This window comes from Barbus barbus (genome assembly GCF_936440315.1).
Source record: "Barbus barbus genome assembly, chromosome: 47".
NCBI lineage: Eukaryota > Metazoa > Chordata > Actinopteri > Cypriniformes > Cyprinidae > Barbus > Barbus barbus.
The window spans coordinates 15943409-15959892 of record NC_136725.1 but is presented as its reverse complement, the minus strand read 5'-3'; the positions used below and the strand labels follow the sequence as shown (position 1 = coordinate 15959892).

General features: G+C 36.8%; 1 protein-coding gene across 6 annotated transcripts in view; it reads right to left on the bottom strand.

Moving 5' to 3' along the window:
- LOC306865383 (neurobeachin-like) overlaps positions 1-16484 on the bottom strand; it is a 116879-nt gene that overhangs the window by 57302 nt on the left and 43093 nt on the right. For all 6 annotated transcript variants that reach the window (XM_079409947.1, XM_079409948.1, XM_079409949.1 and 3 more), the window contains exons 2-6: positions 6130-6361; positions 4167-4267; positions 3631-3726; positions 2735-2856; positions 1056-1182 (exon numbers count right to left, since the gene is read on the bottom strand). In XM_079409947.1, coding sequence (XP_079266073.1) covers positions 1056-1182; positions 2735-2856; positions 3631-3726; positions 4167-4267; positions 6130-6361 — 678 coding nt within the window. The remainder of the gene's footprint in view (positions 1-1055; positions 1183-2734; positions 2857-3630; positions 3727-4166; positions 4268-6129; positions 6362-16484) is intronic.

The following is a 16484-nucleotide window of genomic DNA, read 5'->3' as shown; positions in this document are numbered from 1 at the left end:
ATTAAAAATAACTGTCTTGTTCAAACTGCCCCAACAAACTTCGAGTCACAGATTAGAGAGTAACAGAGTCAAGTAACACCGTGTCTACACCGGATGCATCCAGTGTAGACAGCGTCACTGATTATAATCAATAGAACCTCTATTGTATTTTGTCGAGTCGCACCGCACCACTGCTGAAAAAAACAATAGAACCCTGCCCAAAACGCAATAGAAAATGTAATGGATTTAATGGTTATAATGGGAATTGTATTGGTTTTAATGGAAACTATAATGGTGTCTACTGGTACGTGATGGATTCTATTGGTGGGATGTTAAATCCTATTGGAAAAATGCCCCAAACACTACAAAAATGATTTTTTTGTAATGGTTTTACTGGAAAAAGCTAATGGTTTATAAGCGTATTTTAATGGAAACCATTGGAGTTTCTATTGGGCTTCTATTGTTTGTTTGTTTTATCAGGGTCGCGTCTGGTGTAGATGGTGAAAGTCTGATTGGGGACGAAACCGATGCTCCTGTAAGCACAATAAAAATTTTACTGTTATTAATGTCTTTGCGTGTCATTCTTCGCCTGAAAAGACGGTGGATAAAACGAAAGAGGCTGTGGGTGGAGCACGCTTTAAGTGAAATATGCGCATCGTCATGGAAACGGTTGGTGGCCACATCAGAGTTTGTTGGAAAATCATTTCACACTGTTCATTCCACGACCCAACAAACGCCAATAAAGCATGTTCAGTCGGGTGAAAACAAACTCCAAAACACTGATCCAACAAACTCCAACAGACTAGTTTGTTGGCGTTTGTCTATGCAGTGTGAATTGGCCTTTACAGAACGATGAGCTTAGTAAAAATCAATGTGTTTCAGAAATGCAGGTCAGAGAGAAGCAACAATAATGTGCGGTAGGTGGAAAATAATGAACCTTAAACTGCGTAAACATTGCATTACACCAAATACACAAAATAATGTTCTTTTTAGCAATGCCATATGGCCCCTTTAACACTGTTCAACCCTCCACTGTAGTCTAGTCTACTCATGTGTGTAGACGGGTCGAAACTCACCTTCCTAGGCTGGAAGTCGTACTTCACACAGTGTTGAAAGCCTTTCCCCTTTGACTTCAGTGATGTCACAATTAAACAGTTCCCCACAAAGTGTGCTGAGTAGCCAATCCCTTTGCTGGTTCGAAAACTAGGGGACAAACGAAAGAGAAAGAACTTATTTTATTTAAAAAAAAAAAAAAAAAGAGAAAGAGAAAGCAAAAAAATGGCAAAAGTATGCAAAACCTGGCTATATGAAACAATATTTTTACATTTTTAATGCCAACTTGCCCTCTCCACAGGCTTTCTTCTAATATGAGTCAACAAAAGCCACCCCATCATCTATTTACTTTAATCTTCTATTTGTCCTGCCTCAAACTCTTTATTATTCAGACCATGCTACAGAACAATCTGACTTCAACACGTTTTCCACGAAAAATGAACTGAACTCTCATAGTCAGATGTGAAAACTCAGTAAAAATATGGAGGAAGAATGTCAGGCTTTATTCTTGGCGGGAAAACAAACATGGCTGACTGAGTCACTGGCAGCAGAGATTGCTGGGAGCGCTGGCTGCTGTCGATAAGGTGACTGGCTATCAGTCGGGCCTCAAAGCGGTGCCGTTTCTCTCGCTCTGTGCCTACACGGCTACATAATTCTATGCTGAGCTCACCACGGTAACATAGAAACAGAAAACAGGATTACATGCTGATTTAAGCGAGGTCAATGGCCCTCAGACTTCTGAAGTGGTAATCTGTACCTTCAGTGTCTCCTCCCTCAATAGTGTACAAACACTGCAACCCCAACATGGAGGATATACTTTATTAGCCGTTACAAATATTCAAAAAGGCCTCCTGGTGATACAATTGATGTTGTAGGACCATGTGTACATTTCTTTCCTGGGAATCAAACTCGTGACCTTGGCACAGTTAGCGGCATGTTGAGGTACAGGAAATATGCATGTAAAATTAAATTACATCTATGTATACTAATAACTCATTTTGCTGGACTTGTCTGCAACCTTCAACACAGTAAACCAACAGATCATCCGTTCTCTTGACAGAGCATAATGGGAACTGCGCTCCACAAGTACCGTAGGTCCTTCGGGGTATCTTGAAGGGGATTACGAGTGTTTTTGTGCAAGAAACCCTGACTAACATCAAAACCAGACCAAAGAATGAAATGCTACAGAAGTGCAGAATACGGCATTAAAGTGTAGCGCTGACATTCAATTAAAGGTCAAAACTAACAAGGATCCTCAAGGCTACTCTGCAAGGTATCTCCAGTTTACGATGCTGGTTTATTTTCAAAAACAGCCAGAGGTTCTTCAGAGAATCTCCTATGACATTTAGGAATTTTGTGAATTTATCTAGTTTGCCCTCTGGTACGGCAGGCTTTTCTTGGTAACTGGAAAATAGGGCAGGGCTGATCACTCCTAAATTAGCGGTCTCTTCTAGTGGGCCAGCCCTGTAGAGACACTTACCACTTCAAACAGAAATGGTAATATAATATTTCATATGCACATATCTCCTGTGTTTCCACCACGCTGAGAAGCTTGAGGCTCACAGGTGTTGGTCTAGGTCGCTCAGAGCTTCTGCTCTGAAATCAGTCCTGGCATTTACATTTTAATGACTGGCGACTGGTCAGCATTAAGCTGTACCATTACCTCTGCACATCCTTAATGTGTCACATACATTATACTCACCAGTATAAGTATGGTTTATCCTTGTCTACATTGATATTATTGAGTGGGTCCATTCGGAACCACGTGTTGAGAGTGAATCCGTTCTGGTAAGGCCACTTAGCAATGGGCGGCAAAGCAATGGCCTGCAGGGGCACAAAACACAAGGAAATTAGAAGATGCAAATTTGCACAATCATAGGAACAATGAAAATATAATTTGCAGAATAAGCTGATATATAAACAACTGACCATTTTGTACAAATTCGATCTTGGTAATACTCTGGGTTAAATACTTGCGTTCTAATAACAGCATTTGTGGCATAGCGTTGATTACCACAGACTATATTTTTAGATAATTTGAGATAATAACTCTCTCAGTTTGTACAAAACAAAAACATTTATGCCCTTGCAGTGAAAGGCTACAGGAAACCATGCGGATGGTAGAGGGCAGAAATGTGAGGCATGTATTTTTTAACATGAATTATTCAGTAAAAATAATGTATAAATTCAAACGTATACATAAATATATAATTTATATACACTACTTTTTAAAAGCCTGCTAGGATCTTTTAATGTATTTGAAAAACAAGACTGCATTTATTTGATCAAAACGGTGTTCTATTTTAATATATTTTAAAATGTAATTTATTCATATCACTCATGTCTTTAGTGTCACATGATCCTTCAGAAATCACTCTGTTAATTTGGTGCTTAAGAAAAATGAAAAATGTATATTAACCTGACAAAGTGCAGAAAAAATGTAGAATATTTAAAATACTCTCTTTGAGATATAAACGCCATATGATAAATTATTATTATCATTGTTGGAGTTCTATAATTCTGAAACAAGTCTCATGCTCATACCTATAAACCCTGGAATGCATACGTTTTATAGTAAAAAGTGTGGGAGATTCTCACCGCCGCACTGCGTCCTGGGAAGTTGAAGAAGGTGTCAGGGCCATGCCGCTGAGGCATCTGATTCAGCACAGATAGGAGCTTAATGGCGTGTCTTGGCTATAGGCACAGGACACATGGAGGAGGGAACAATTAAGAGAGGACATTGTAATTAGTGAGCGAGAGGGATGAAAGGAAACGTGTTATAATGAGAGAAGACTTTGAAAACAGAGAAAAAGATACAGAAGTCATAAATAAATTATTGCCAATCTTGTGCCATTCTTGAGCCAATCAATAACCTGTCCATCAGCCTTAACCACGGCAGCACAGCTGAAATCGATACACAGCAAACCACAAACAGGCGCCCATGGGGAGGACTGGAGGACAGGAGATCATTGGCTGGGCTTGTTGGAGATCTAGCTAATGATCTGCAGATTTTTATGAGCTTCGAAAACATATTCTAGCATTCAAAGTAGCTCTTTGTTTTTAACAGCCACCGAAACCACAGCATCCAGCATCGATGGAAAAGGGGCAAAAGTCTGTTTTGCAAGAAAACTCACCCACACGCCTCCATCGCCCCTCAGCATGCTGAACAACAGCTTCAGCTCCTTGACTGTGATACTATAGCTGGCCAAAACCCCCAGCATGTCCACTAAGAGATCTGAGGAAGACAGAAAGAAGAGAACAAAATGACTCAGCATTATCGGTGCACAGAACTGCCGACTCATGAGGATGATGTCACTAGGGGCAAGAAGCCAATCGTTATCTTTCGGCTGGAACATTATCTACCCCATGTTCTCCTGAGGCTCCTTTAGTCATCAGATCGCATGGAAACGCAAGTCTATTCATTCACATATTGGCCGTAATGGCTCGGTGTCAAAGCGTCTGCTGATGTAATTTGCGAAACATCTGCGTTATGAATTTAGAAGCTCTTTAAAGTGCTGCGCGAGACATGAAATAATCTAATTTCGAGAAAAATAACAACCCCCTCAGCAGTGATGTAATATCATTGTAATTTGATTTTGAAAATAACCAGTTATACGCCGTTCACTCAAAGGCCACAAATTTGGTCAAAAATGGACAGAAGCTGGAAGCGTATGAGAACTAATAGTCTAATTAGCAGCGCCATTTTCTAACACGCAGATCTGTCTAAAGGACAGTAAGAGAGTAGTATTCTCCAAAATGTGCTCACAGAGCCAATTTTCACATTACCCCTGCAATAAACGACGGCCATGGTCCACTGATCGTAATTACACAGAAATATTGGACACAGAATGCACAATGAGGGGTTTAGCGAGACCTATTTTTCTGAAACGTAACGGAGCCAAATCATAGAGGATTGGAACATATGGACGGGCATGTGATACAACAAAGATTGCCACAGAAATGACTGATTCTTTTCTCTTTGGTGAATTGGATTTTTAGTTGGCTGAATAATTTGAACTGAAAGCACTGGTGTAAACAGTAGACGTTTTCAGAACCAAAGTGCCTTGAAATCAGGGGTCCCAGGAATAAATGTGGGGTCTTTGCACTGCTACAGAAAGTACCTCAGAATAGGCATATACTGTATACCATGAAAAGGCTTATTTTCAAAGACGTGGCATAAACACTAAGACAGGGAGCAGAACTGTGGAAAACAATAAACTTAATATCACTGCACATGTAAAACATAATTAATTGTGACGCACAAACTGACAAAAAATAAACCACACATTGGTTGACAAAGGCAGAGTTTAAAACATTTATTTTACACACAACCAAAACCACCAAAATATTCTGCAATACTGTAAAAATGCTATTATTATTATTATTATTATTATTATTATAAATATGCTTTATTTTTTAGAATAATGTGTATCATATTTATATTTATTATTATAATATTTACTGTTTTTTTAAATAATAATAAAAACAATACATTAAAAAACTATAAAATAAATTTATATTTATTATAACATTTATACTATTTCCTATCTTTAATAATAATAAAATAGTTTTATTATTATTAATATAAAAAAATACTACTGCTAATACAAAAATATAATAATATATATCTTCTGTAATATTTATTATTGTAATACTTTTAGTTTTTTAATAGTACTAAAATAATGTTTATTATTTGTAGTAGTATTATTACAGGCTTATATACATGTAAATATTTTCAAAATATATGCTGTATGTGTGTCTTTATATATACACACGATACATATACACAGTACACACACACATATATTATGTAAACAAAAACTTTTATTTTGGATGCGATTAATCGTTTAACAGCACTATTAAAAATACTACTGCTAAAATAAAAAATATAATAATAATAATATTTTTTCACTATTCATTGTTCCCAGGACAATGTTCCTGGTTCCAGGTTATGATATCTGTTGAGGGCCCTGGGCAGATATTCTTTGTATTTATACCAGTTTATATGAATTTACAATTTATCGTTATTTGACGTTTCACAGGATCAATGTTTGGATTCTATGAAAGCATCTCGTGACGCTTTACTTTAGAGCTCACCTGCAATCATGTCGTCGACAGAGCTCATCTTCTGCAGCACCTGCTGGATGAGCCCCACCTCGGTGCTGGTCTGTAGGTTGCGAACGCTCTTCCGCAGGATAGCTGTGAACATGCTCCAGATCTCCGCCTGGCAGGTGACATCGCAGTGCTCCAGCAGCTCCACCATGCAGGCGATGCTTTCCGCATCCTGGATGATAAAGTTCATCTCCAGGTCGAACTCTCCACCCACCAGCTGAGAAAGAAACACAAATGAAGGAAATTACTGAGGAAAATGTTTACAATGACAAACGGTATATTTTCAATCAACCATAATGAAAAAGAAAAACACACATCATGGTGATGTAAATAAATAAATGGTAAATAAATAGATGGATGGATGGGAATAGGTCAAGTTTATTTAAAGAGCATTTTATAAAATACAGACAGCTTAAAAATAGCTTTATGGTGATAAAAAGGAAAACAGCATCAGTGACACAAAATTCAAACAGGAATAAAATAATTTCAGTTAAAATTACAATTTGTTTTCAACTGCAAAGCAGCTATACAGAAGACAAAACAGTGTCATTAATCACCACAATTTAATTCAATTATTCTGTCATCTTATTCAATAGGTATGGGGGAGATTGATGTAGGACACAAGGTGGATGCGATGAACAGACAAAAGTAAAAAGGACATAAAAATAATGAAATTAGAGAATAAATGAATTTGAACATTAACAGCAATTGGAAAGGTCTTGTGAGTGCAGTGAATGTGGGAAGAAAAGCAAAGGAAACAATACAGAGAGAATTCTTAAAGGAGCAGTTTTTGAGGTTGCTTCCGTAGAGAGCAGCACTCTCAGCCTGACAAACAATGATTGCGATTCGAGAGGGTCATTTAATGTTGGGGTAAAAAGAACATCATGACCTCATACACACACTTACGTACCCTCTACCTCTCAAACAACACACTGGAGAGGAAAGGAACAGGCAAACCAATCAGAGATTGTTCCTGCTCTGCAGCAAACAATAATCAATGGCATCGGTCTTGGAGTTCAACAGGCATGAAATTGGCCAGCTCCTGGACATGCAAACGCCAAACGCCAAAGTAAATAAGCAGGTGATTTGGAAATAAAGGCTGAAATGCCTGTAAACTACATTTCAGTGTGAAGCCGAGGTGCAGAACTTCCTTAAGGGTGCAGTGGGAGAACTATTGATTTTCACACTTCATCCAATACAGTCAGATTGGGAACGCTCTGGCGCTTTAGAACCTTTTGTAATTGGGCCGTCGATAACCTTAGCACATGTAATTGCCCTGTGCCACTTACCTTAACCGAACATTCACCTTGATTATTTCTATTAACCATGTGAGGACCTTAAACCTTAAAATGACTTTACCATTATCGAGTAAAGCAGGGGTCTTTTTTGATTCAGACCATCAAGATCACATTGTGAGATCCACCACTGCTTTTATGCACTATATACTAGCCTTAAAAAGTCTTCTCTGCAAGTATGTGAATGCTTCTAGTGATGCAAATTGGATTTCATGCGTCACTGTTTTCAAACGTGTCAGCATGCATTAATTGTGTTCTCAGTGCCACAGGGTTCATCAGCATTTGCATAATCTATGGTCATTTTTCTCCTTTAGGTCAACAACTGTGATTATAGAGAAACAGAATCTTGCTAGTTAACTTTAGTTCACAATGTGTTGGGCGATATACTCCAGTCATATCATTAGCCTGTGAGATCGCAGATACACGATATTATCATGCTTATTTAATTATTTACTTGCTTGTTTTATAGCTGGAGAGTGAACCAACTCCAGGGTAAGGCTAAAATGTATAAAATGATGTACTAAAATATTTTTCGTATGACTGAATTTGTATTTAACATGATAATTTAATACAAACTAGTAGGTCAAATGATTAATCGTGATTAATCGCATCCAAAATAAATGGTTTCGTTTACATAACGTGTGTATATTTATTATGTATATATAAAGTATATATTTACAAAAATATTTATATTATATATAAATATATTTAAATCATAAACAGCTTATTTTTCTTAAATATATACATGCATGTGTGTGCATTTATAATAAATATACACAGTACACACGCATATATTATGTAAACAAACAATTATTTTGGAATGCGATTAATCGCACTTATTCGTTTAACAGCATTATAGTTTATTTGAATAATAATAATAATAATAATAATAATCATCATTGTGTTGCTTTTGTCAAAGGCACCAGCCACAGGTGATATCTTGTTGAGCCGATTAAGCTGGTATGATCTGTTTTTCCAGACAGGAATTGTTCGCAAGTGTTTCCACGGTATCATTCCATTCAACTATTCACAATCCATATAGTGCAAACAGAAGGACAGCAGGGATGACAATCCTATTGATTTGTCATGGTTCATCACTCCCAGAGGCTTTTAGCGAATAGATGATTAATTACGAGATGTTTACTCATCAATAATTGCCTTTGAAACCCAGAGATATCATGGGTAGTTTAGTGAACAACAAAAAACGTAATTATGCTTTCAAGCAAATGGTTTTAAACAGGGAAACTAAATAAACATGTTGTTTTGCATGTGGAAATTCACAAAGTTATAAGGTCTTCAACTCCATACACTGAAATTTTGCACATAATCAGTACTCTTCACACAAGGATGCAGTATAACAAGAATAGACTTGTTTACCTCCTACACGTGACGCTTATGGGATCAAACAGACTTGCACAAACACAAAAAGTCCAAGATAAGACTAGAGTTTGTTTTTGACCCGTGAACACTGGCAGAGGTGTCAAACACTATTTTTAAGCAACAGCAGAATGCAGAAGCTGTAACAAAGAGATCAGACAGAGCGCGGTACAGCCTCCAGCACATTAGCTCACAATCTCCTCACCACTTCGGTCATGTTTTATTACAGTGGGAACAGACTTTATCTGTTTAAGTTAATCATGGCAGATATGGCGGATGGGATCGGGAAACAATTCGAGCCAGATGCGCTACACGCCAGGCCACATCTCTGACCGATGTGTCGATTTTATCTAGAAAATGTTATTTTTAGAACATTTGCTCATCCGCAATACAGCGCCGAGGCATTCCCTGTCTGATGTTACAACGTCATGTAGCAGACGCTCGGAGACATTTATGATTTCACAAGTTTATGTCAATTTGCGGTTTTAAAAAATGTTCGGAAGATGTTTATACATTAATATGATGCTGAAATAAAAATGGAAATGAAAGGAATGTTAGATGTAAGAGCACGCAAGAAAAACACATGCACTTCAGCGATGAAATAAAGCAAAGAAACGTTCAAACAAACAGAGCAATGCAGCAGGGAATATTTGAGGGAAAAACTATGAATGACTGACTTAAAGCACTTGAATACTTCTAGTTGTCTCTGCACATTAAACATCAAAAATAAAATACAAAACACTTCAGCATTAAAATAAATAAATAAATAAGCATTCAAATACAGCATAAAAAAGAACGACGTAGCAAGGAAGATGTGTGTTGGAAAAATAGCTATAAATGACCTTACAGTATACTAACAATTACCTTTGCATATTGAAAAATAAAATATAATACAATAAATCTAAAAAACAAACAAATAAATTAAGCTTAACAATAAAACAAATAAATAAATATAAAACAATATAATATATATTTTTTTATATTAAAAAATATAAAAATATTAAAATTAACATTTTAATTTAATTAAAAGGAACATTGGGGAAAATTAATGCCTGATTTACTGTTGTTCCCGTTTTTGCATTTATTTCTGCATATTAAGTCGCTATGATACACAATATGATTTGTGATGTTTTTCCTGCTTAAAATCGTACACTATAACAATATCAATAAATATTTTAAAATGTATTTATTTATTAAAAGTTTTATAGATAAACGGACAAACTGAACTATTTGACCTTTTCATGCAGAAAAAACAACTATATTTAATGAAAACATGAATTTCTTTAACCAAACATTTACAGTATTATATCATAAATAATAATATTTATTACCATATGTTTTAGATAACACACGGTCATCCCAAAACGTACATGTGCTAACAGAGAAAGCCTGAGTTTCAGCCCCCGGAGCTTTAGGTGTATGCTAATATATGACATGCTAACTCATTGTCAGATTACATTCCGTCCAGCACTAAAGCAGTTAGCAACTAATTATTTTTCCACAGGGCCCCCTTCCTGTACTCCCACCCACTCCGAATAATCAATTACTATCCAGACAGACAGTTGTGTTTGGAAGGGAGCTAATTCATCTCGAAACGAAACAAGCCACAAGCCCAATAATGAAAGGGGGGAATGTGATCTGCACAGGTTTTTTTTTTTCTCAAGCTGAAAAACAACTGTGGGCAAATGAAGCAAATCACAAGTGTTCTTAAGTGCTAAATTACTCAACAGATAACGCGATGAATGTAGTAAACCGCAAGCCAGCGACAGATGAATGTCTCCGGGTCGGTGGTTAATCAATTAATTGATTGATTTTTCTTCAGGTTGGGGGACATTTGTACTTAATGTGGTATAGAACAAATTATTAAAAAAGACGACACGCTTGAAAGTGAACTAATCTTTGCTTGCCCACACATTCACGCAAAGGCAGGGCCAGTCCACGAGCATCGATCGCCGCCATACAGAATCCATTAGCCGAAATTAGACCAAAGCCTTAAGGTAGCAAGAATTAATTCTCCTCCTACTGAATTTCTCTTTTCTATCGAGGATCCCAATTAGAGCACGGGACACCTTACGAGCTAATATTTCAATGTCTTCATTTCTCCTGGTGTGTCTGAGGAAGATGAGACCATTTCAAATCACTGTATTAAAAACTACCGACACACTCTTTAAGTAGGCACTGTGATTACACGCCGACAAATACAATCATAGAAGGGGCGACTGAAAGTAACTGATGCTACTAAGCCTAACATATCAGGAAACCATCTATTCTACAATCCACCATGACGTCCAAGTCCATGTTAAGAATGTGAGTGCACATATGACATGGCAGCAATAAAGGAGAGCAGGTACAGATCAAGAATGAAGAACAGAGCGCTCCCTGTATAAAACTGGAGAAATCTGCTGTAGGAGTTACGTGGGTCTTGAGCTAGTGCAAGAATATTTAATCGTGACACTGGATATGACGCAAACACAGAGCAATCTGACGAGAGGGAGACTGAGAGGGGAGAACATTTCTAAGATTTTTGTACACAAAGAAATATTGCTAAGCCGCCCCACAACCAGTCCTCCACTATTTTTTGACACAAAGCCTGTATGTTCTTGCATAAGGGACACTAGCATTGTTTTTCAATCCAAACTCTACTCTGAAGAAAACCAAGATCTATAACCCTGAAAAAAAGTCACCCAATCCAGAGGCATGAATGTATATTTTGTGGATAAGCCAACTACAAAAGTGTGAAAGGGTTAATACACTTCCAAAAAAAAAAAAAGATCCCGGATTCTTCTCCATATTGTGGACACTAACAGAGACAAATAAGCATTTGTGGTTAAAAAGTACATAAATTTGTACTTTTCTTAGAAAATAACCAATCATTTAGCTAGATAAGACTCTTATTCCTCGGGCTGGGATCATGTAGAGCCCTTTGAAGCTGCACTGAAACTGCAATTTGGACCTTCAGCCTGTCGGCTCCCATTGAAGTCCACTATATGGAGAAAAATCCTGGAATGTTTTCCTCAAAAACCTTAATTTCTTTTCGACTGAAGAAAGAAAGACATGAACATCTTGGATGACATGGGAGTCAGTAAATGATCAGGAAACTGAAAGTGGACTAATCCTTTAAAATAAATATTATGGATATAAACTAACATTCAAAAGTTTGGGGTTAGTAAGGTTTTTAATTATTTATTTTTAGGAAAGAAATTAATACTTTTATTCAGGAACAACACATTAATTTGATCAAAAAGTGACAGCAAAGATGTGTATAAACTATTTCAAATTAAATGTTGTTCTTTTGAACTCTCTATTCATCAAAGAAACCTGAAAAAAAGATGACAAAAATAAAAAAAATACTAAGCAGCACAACTGTTTTCAACTTCAAATTTATAAAACGATGACCCCATTCAACTCAATATTATTAACAATAATAATAAAACACCAAATGGGAATAAAAGTACTTGAATATGATTATGGCATCTTAGTTTTGGATGAGGGACTGCTGTAGTAATCTTTAATCCTGTTTTTCTAAATACACACCATGTACACAGAAAGGTAATTGGTTTTGTGGCATGACGGTGCTTTAAGGACAGGTCCTTGACGATCCGGATGAATTGTGCATATCATGCAGCAAACAGCAGGAGACCTTCATCTGCCATGTAACTTCCACACTTGAGTCACTCTGTCCCTTTGACCACAAGCATTTCAAACCGAGGCATTTTCTATTAAGTAAAAAAAAAAAAAAAAAAAAAAAAAAAAAGGAAATGCATGTACACCATACTGCCGTCTCTAAATGGATTATAAGAATCTTTGATATTTCTGATATATTGCTGAAGAATGCATGAAGCTCTTAATTCCCTGGTCCCTTCTAACTTTGTGTAACTCTCTCTTGCCTGCTTTGAATGCTTTGCAATTCTTACGGACACTATTTGTGCAGCCATCTGCTTTCTTGAGGCAGGACTGTCCCTGCTCACACCCAGCACAACACAACCGCTGCAATTAGCACTGCGGTCTGTGGAAGAGAGGCATAAACTGCCCGTGGCACTGGCAGGCACAGTTGGCCAGGCTGTTGAGCACACTCTGCTTTCTTCTGACAGTGAATGATGTTCACAGAGCTAACAGCACCACGCTTCCCTCGAGTGCATAAGGCAAGCCTCACTATTACAATCGCTCAAAATTAAGGACAAATTTCATCATATAACCCAACCCAGTCAAATTCACATTGGGATACAAGCCATACCTAGGGACCAGAGCATGAGACTGAGCATGCAATCAAATCCTAATATTTACAACTAAACATCTTTAGATGCAGCAATTAAGAATCTCTGACAACGAAAAAAAAAAAAAATGGAACAGCGAGTTATGCAAGAGTATTGCATCCTGATGACTCCTGGAGTTTAATTTACCACTGTACTCAGAAAAGATACTTCATTTGGTGCAAGGGAATGAAGGTGTGAGGAAACCTGTTCCAATAGACCACTGAGCAAGTAATTATGCACTTGCTAGCCTAGCAATCCTCTCACAAAGGCCTGAGCCAAAAGAGGCGAAGGCGGCAACTGGCACGGGCTTCTCCAGGGTTTGGCACAAAGTTCTGCGTCGGCGTAGACGCTGGAACGCTGCAGTCTCCCGCCGTTAGATTGAACAAGGATAGGGATACTGTGACCTTACTGAGAAAACTCTACCTCTGACATTCACTTCTGAATTTACTCAGGGTTACTTTAGTATCACTGAGATATCATTATAGTTTATAATAATATTTGCACTATTTAATAAATATTGTTAATTAGTCTTTATTTTTACATACTACTTTTGTTGTGTTTTTTCTTTTTTTAATACATGCGTGTGTGTGTGCGCTTTTGTTCATTTTTACTTCAATTTTAGTTTTAGTAGATCAAGTTACACTAAATGAATATGAGAAATACTGCCTTGGCAACTAGCAGAAATAAAATAAGTTTAAGTTTTTTATATTTGATTTCATTTCAGTTAAACTCTCTCATTTGAAAGTTTTTTATGGTTTTAGATTGTATTAACTATAATAACCCTGGATCTTACATAACTGCTCAATTACATAATCGCTCAAATGAGAAAATGTTATTTCAGTTAAATGAGTACTGTAGTTCATCCAAAAATCTAAATCACTTACCGATGTTTCTGTAATTGTTTTCTTCTGCAGAACACGAAAGAAAATATTTTGAAGAATGTTTCAACTATTTTTGCTCACACAATGAAATTCAGTGAGGTTCAAAACAACACTGAACCTCACTGACCTTCAGTTTAAGGCCAAAAAATAACATGGGAGACATTTTTCAAAAACATGAGGGACAGTAAACATTGACAGAATTGTAATTTTTAGGTGAGCTATCTCTTTATGAAGACAGTTTTATGAAAAAATGACAAAGATGTGCCACTTAATAAGATGTGGCATGTTTATGTCAGCATGGTAAACCGAGGGATTGTCTAATCTCAGAAACATACTGTAATCCTCACATTAATATTCTTAAATTGCCATTTTTCATTTGGTGGCTCCAGCCAAGGCGCAAGTTCAAACAAATATTCCTAAACTAGGAAAAGCAAAAATAATGAGGCTGTAAACATTACAGATCAGAGTGAGTTATCTTCTGCTAGTCTGGAGGTCTTATCTGAGTTTGTTTACTTGCGCTGTGGCTGAGAGATATCCTTCAGTGGAGCAGCCACCATGAGGCCACTCATTTTCAGATTCAGTTTTCTCATTGCGTTTTTCAATTGCTTGCACTTGAGATCTTAGAAGGATTACTGCGGCCTTACCATCTGTTGTGCAGTGCAGCTGTTTTGGTTTTACACTCTCTCCCTCTTGGCCACTCACAGAATGCATTCGTTATTTTATATAATGCGCTGTTCGAGATTGTGGCTTCCCTGCCATGCCCCCATCGCACCAGGTCAGCATCTCTTTATCACAGCCCGCCACAAAGGTCATCAATCGATTCCTCTGGGTTAGGCGTTAAATGTAAATTCTCCAAGGCTGGTCCTGATAGTTGGTACACACGGCTTTGGGGAATGGGAAGAGAATTTCTATAGAGACGAATGTGTGATATCTATGTTCAGAAGGCTGGGACAGAGCGATGAGAGAGAGACAAGAGAGATAGGTATGACTGGAAACGGTGACTTGGAGTCAGTAGAACTCACTCTGCGGAAAGAATATATAATTTCGGCTCAGCAGGACGGAGGACTTCACAGATAAAAAGATGCCAGAGGAAGGTGATTTAATGAGGCATACTGAATGCATAAACTTGAACGTTGATAAATCATCGGAGAGGGTGGAATACAGAATTTGTGCGTAAACAAGAAATGCCATGCTGAGAGGACAGCTGTCAGTGGAGTGACAGCGTTAATAATAAACAAACACGCTTGTCTTGAGACTAACTTCCTACAGAAGCACCACGAATGGCAATGAGGGACAACAGACATATGGGAAAGAGTCATATGCTCCATGCATTTACAATGGCCTTCCCTTCCACATTCAAGAATGCTTAAGACTAAAAATAAATAAATAAATATAAAAGCTTCTTTATATAAAATATAAAGGTTCGGGACTCTAACTTGGGACATCTGAAGTGCAACAGCACTATATGTCGGCATGCTGACTGTCCACAAAGCTATTGGCAACAACACCACAAATATAATAACTGAAAGATAAAAGAACCAGTGAACAAATCAAAATTACAATAAAACTTAAAAAACTACAAACATAAAATAACCAAACAGAAAATGAACATTAAAAATAAAAAAATACTTGTAGAGACAAAGAACCTGTAAACAACAACAACAACAAAATACAACCATAAAATAACCAAACGGAAAATAAACATTAAAAATAAGAATATTTATTCAGAGACAAAGAACCTATAAACTAAACAAAACAAACAAAAATGGAAAAAATATATATATTTAAAATACATATGAAATACTTATTTAGAGGCAAACAACATGTAAACTAAACAAAAAACACCAAATTAAATATAAAAAATAAACATTATATAGATACATATTAATATTACATACAATTTAAATAAGGAAACAAAAATAAAACTTAAACTAAGTAGAAAGTAAAAATGCAAAAAAACAAACTTAAACATTACAAATAAACAGTTTTTTTAGAGGCAGTAAATCTGTGAGCAAAACAAAAAAAGAAATACTGAATACTTAAAGAAACTATATAAAAAAAAGCTAACAAACTAACAAACACCCAAACACAAAGCTTAAAGACATATTAATAAATACATACATAAAATAAAAATAAAGTATTTTAAAATATTTCTTTCTTTTAGAGGCAAAAAACCTGCAAACAAAAACGGACCAAAAAACTATATGTAAAACTATAATGTAGTGAGCCATGCTGTTTACAATGTTCTAGTCTTTGCTAAAATCTGTGAATACCTGTTGTATTAACTCAGTTCAAGTGATCCAGTAAGTGTGTGCATTCAACCTGGCATGCACACCCTGTGCACACCGCTCAGAGGTGAGAGGACACCAGCATACGGCTGGTTAGCCATTAGCAAGCATTAGCCTGTGGATGGGATAAAGGCCCATTGAAGAGCTGCATTATTAATCTAGACCTTCAAAGGCCCGAGCAGCTGAGTGTCAAGGCAGAGTGGGCTAATTACGTATTCGTTTGCCTGGGGGTAATTTGCACCCATT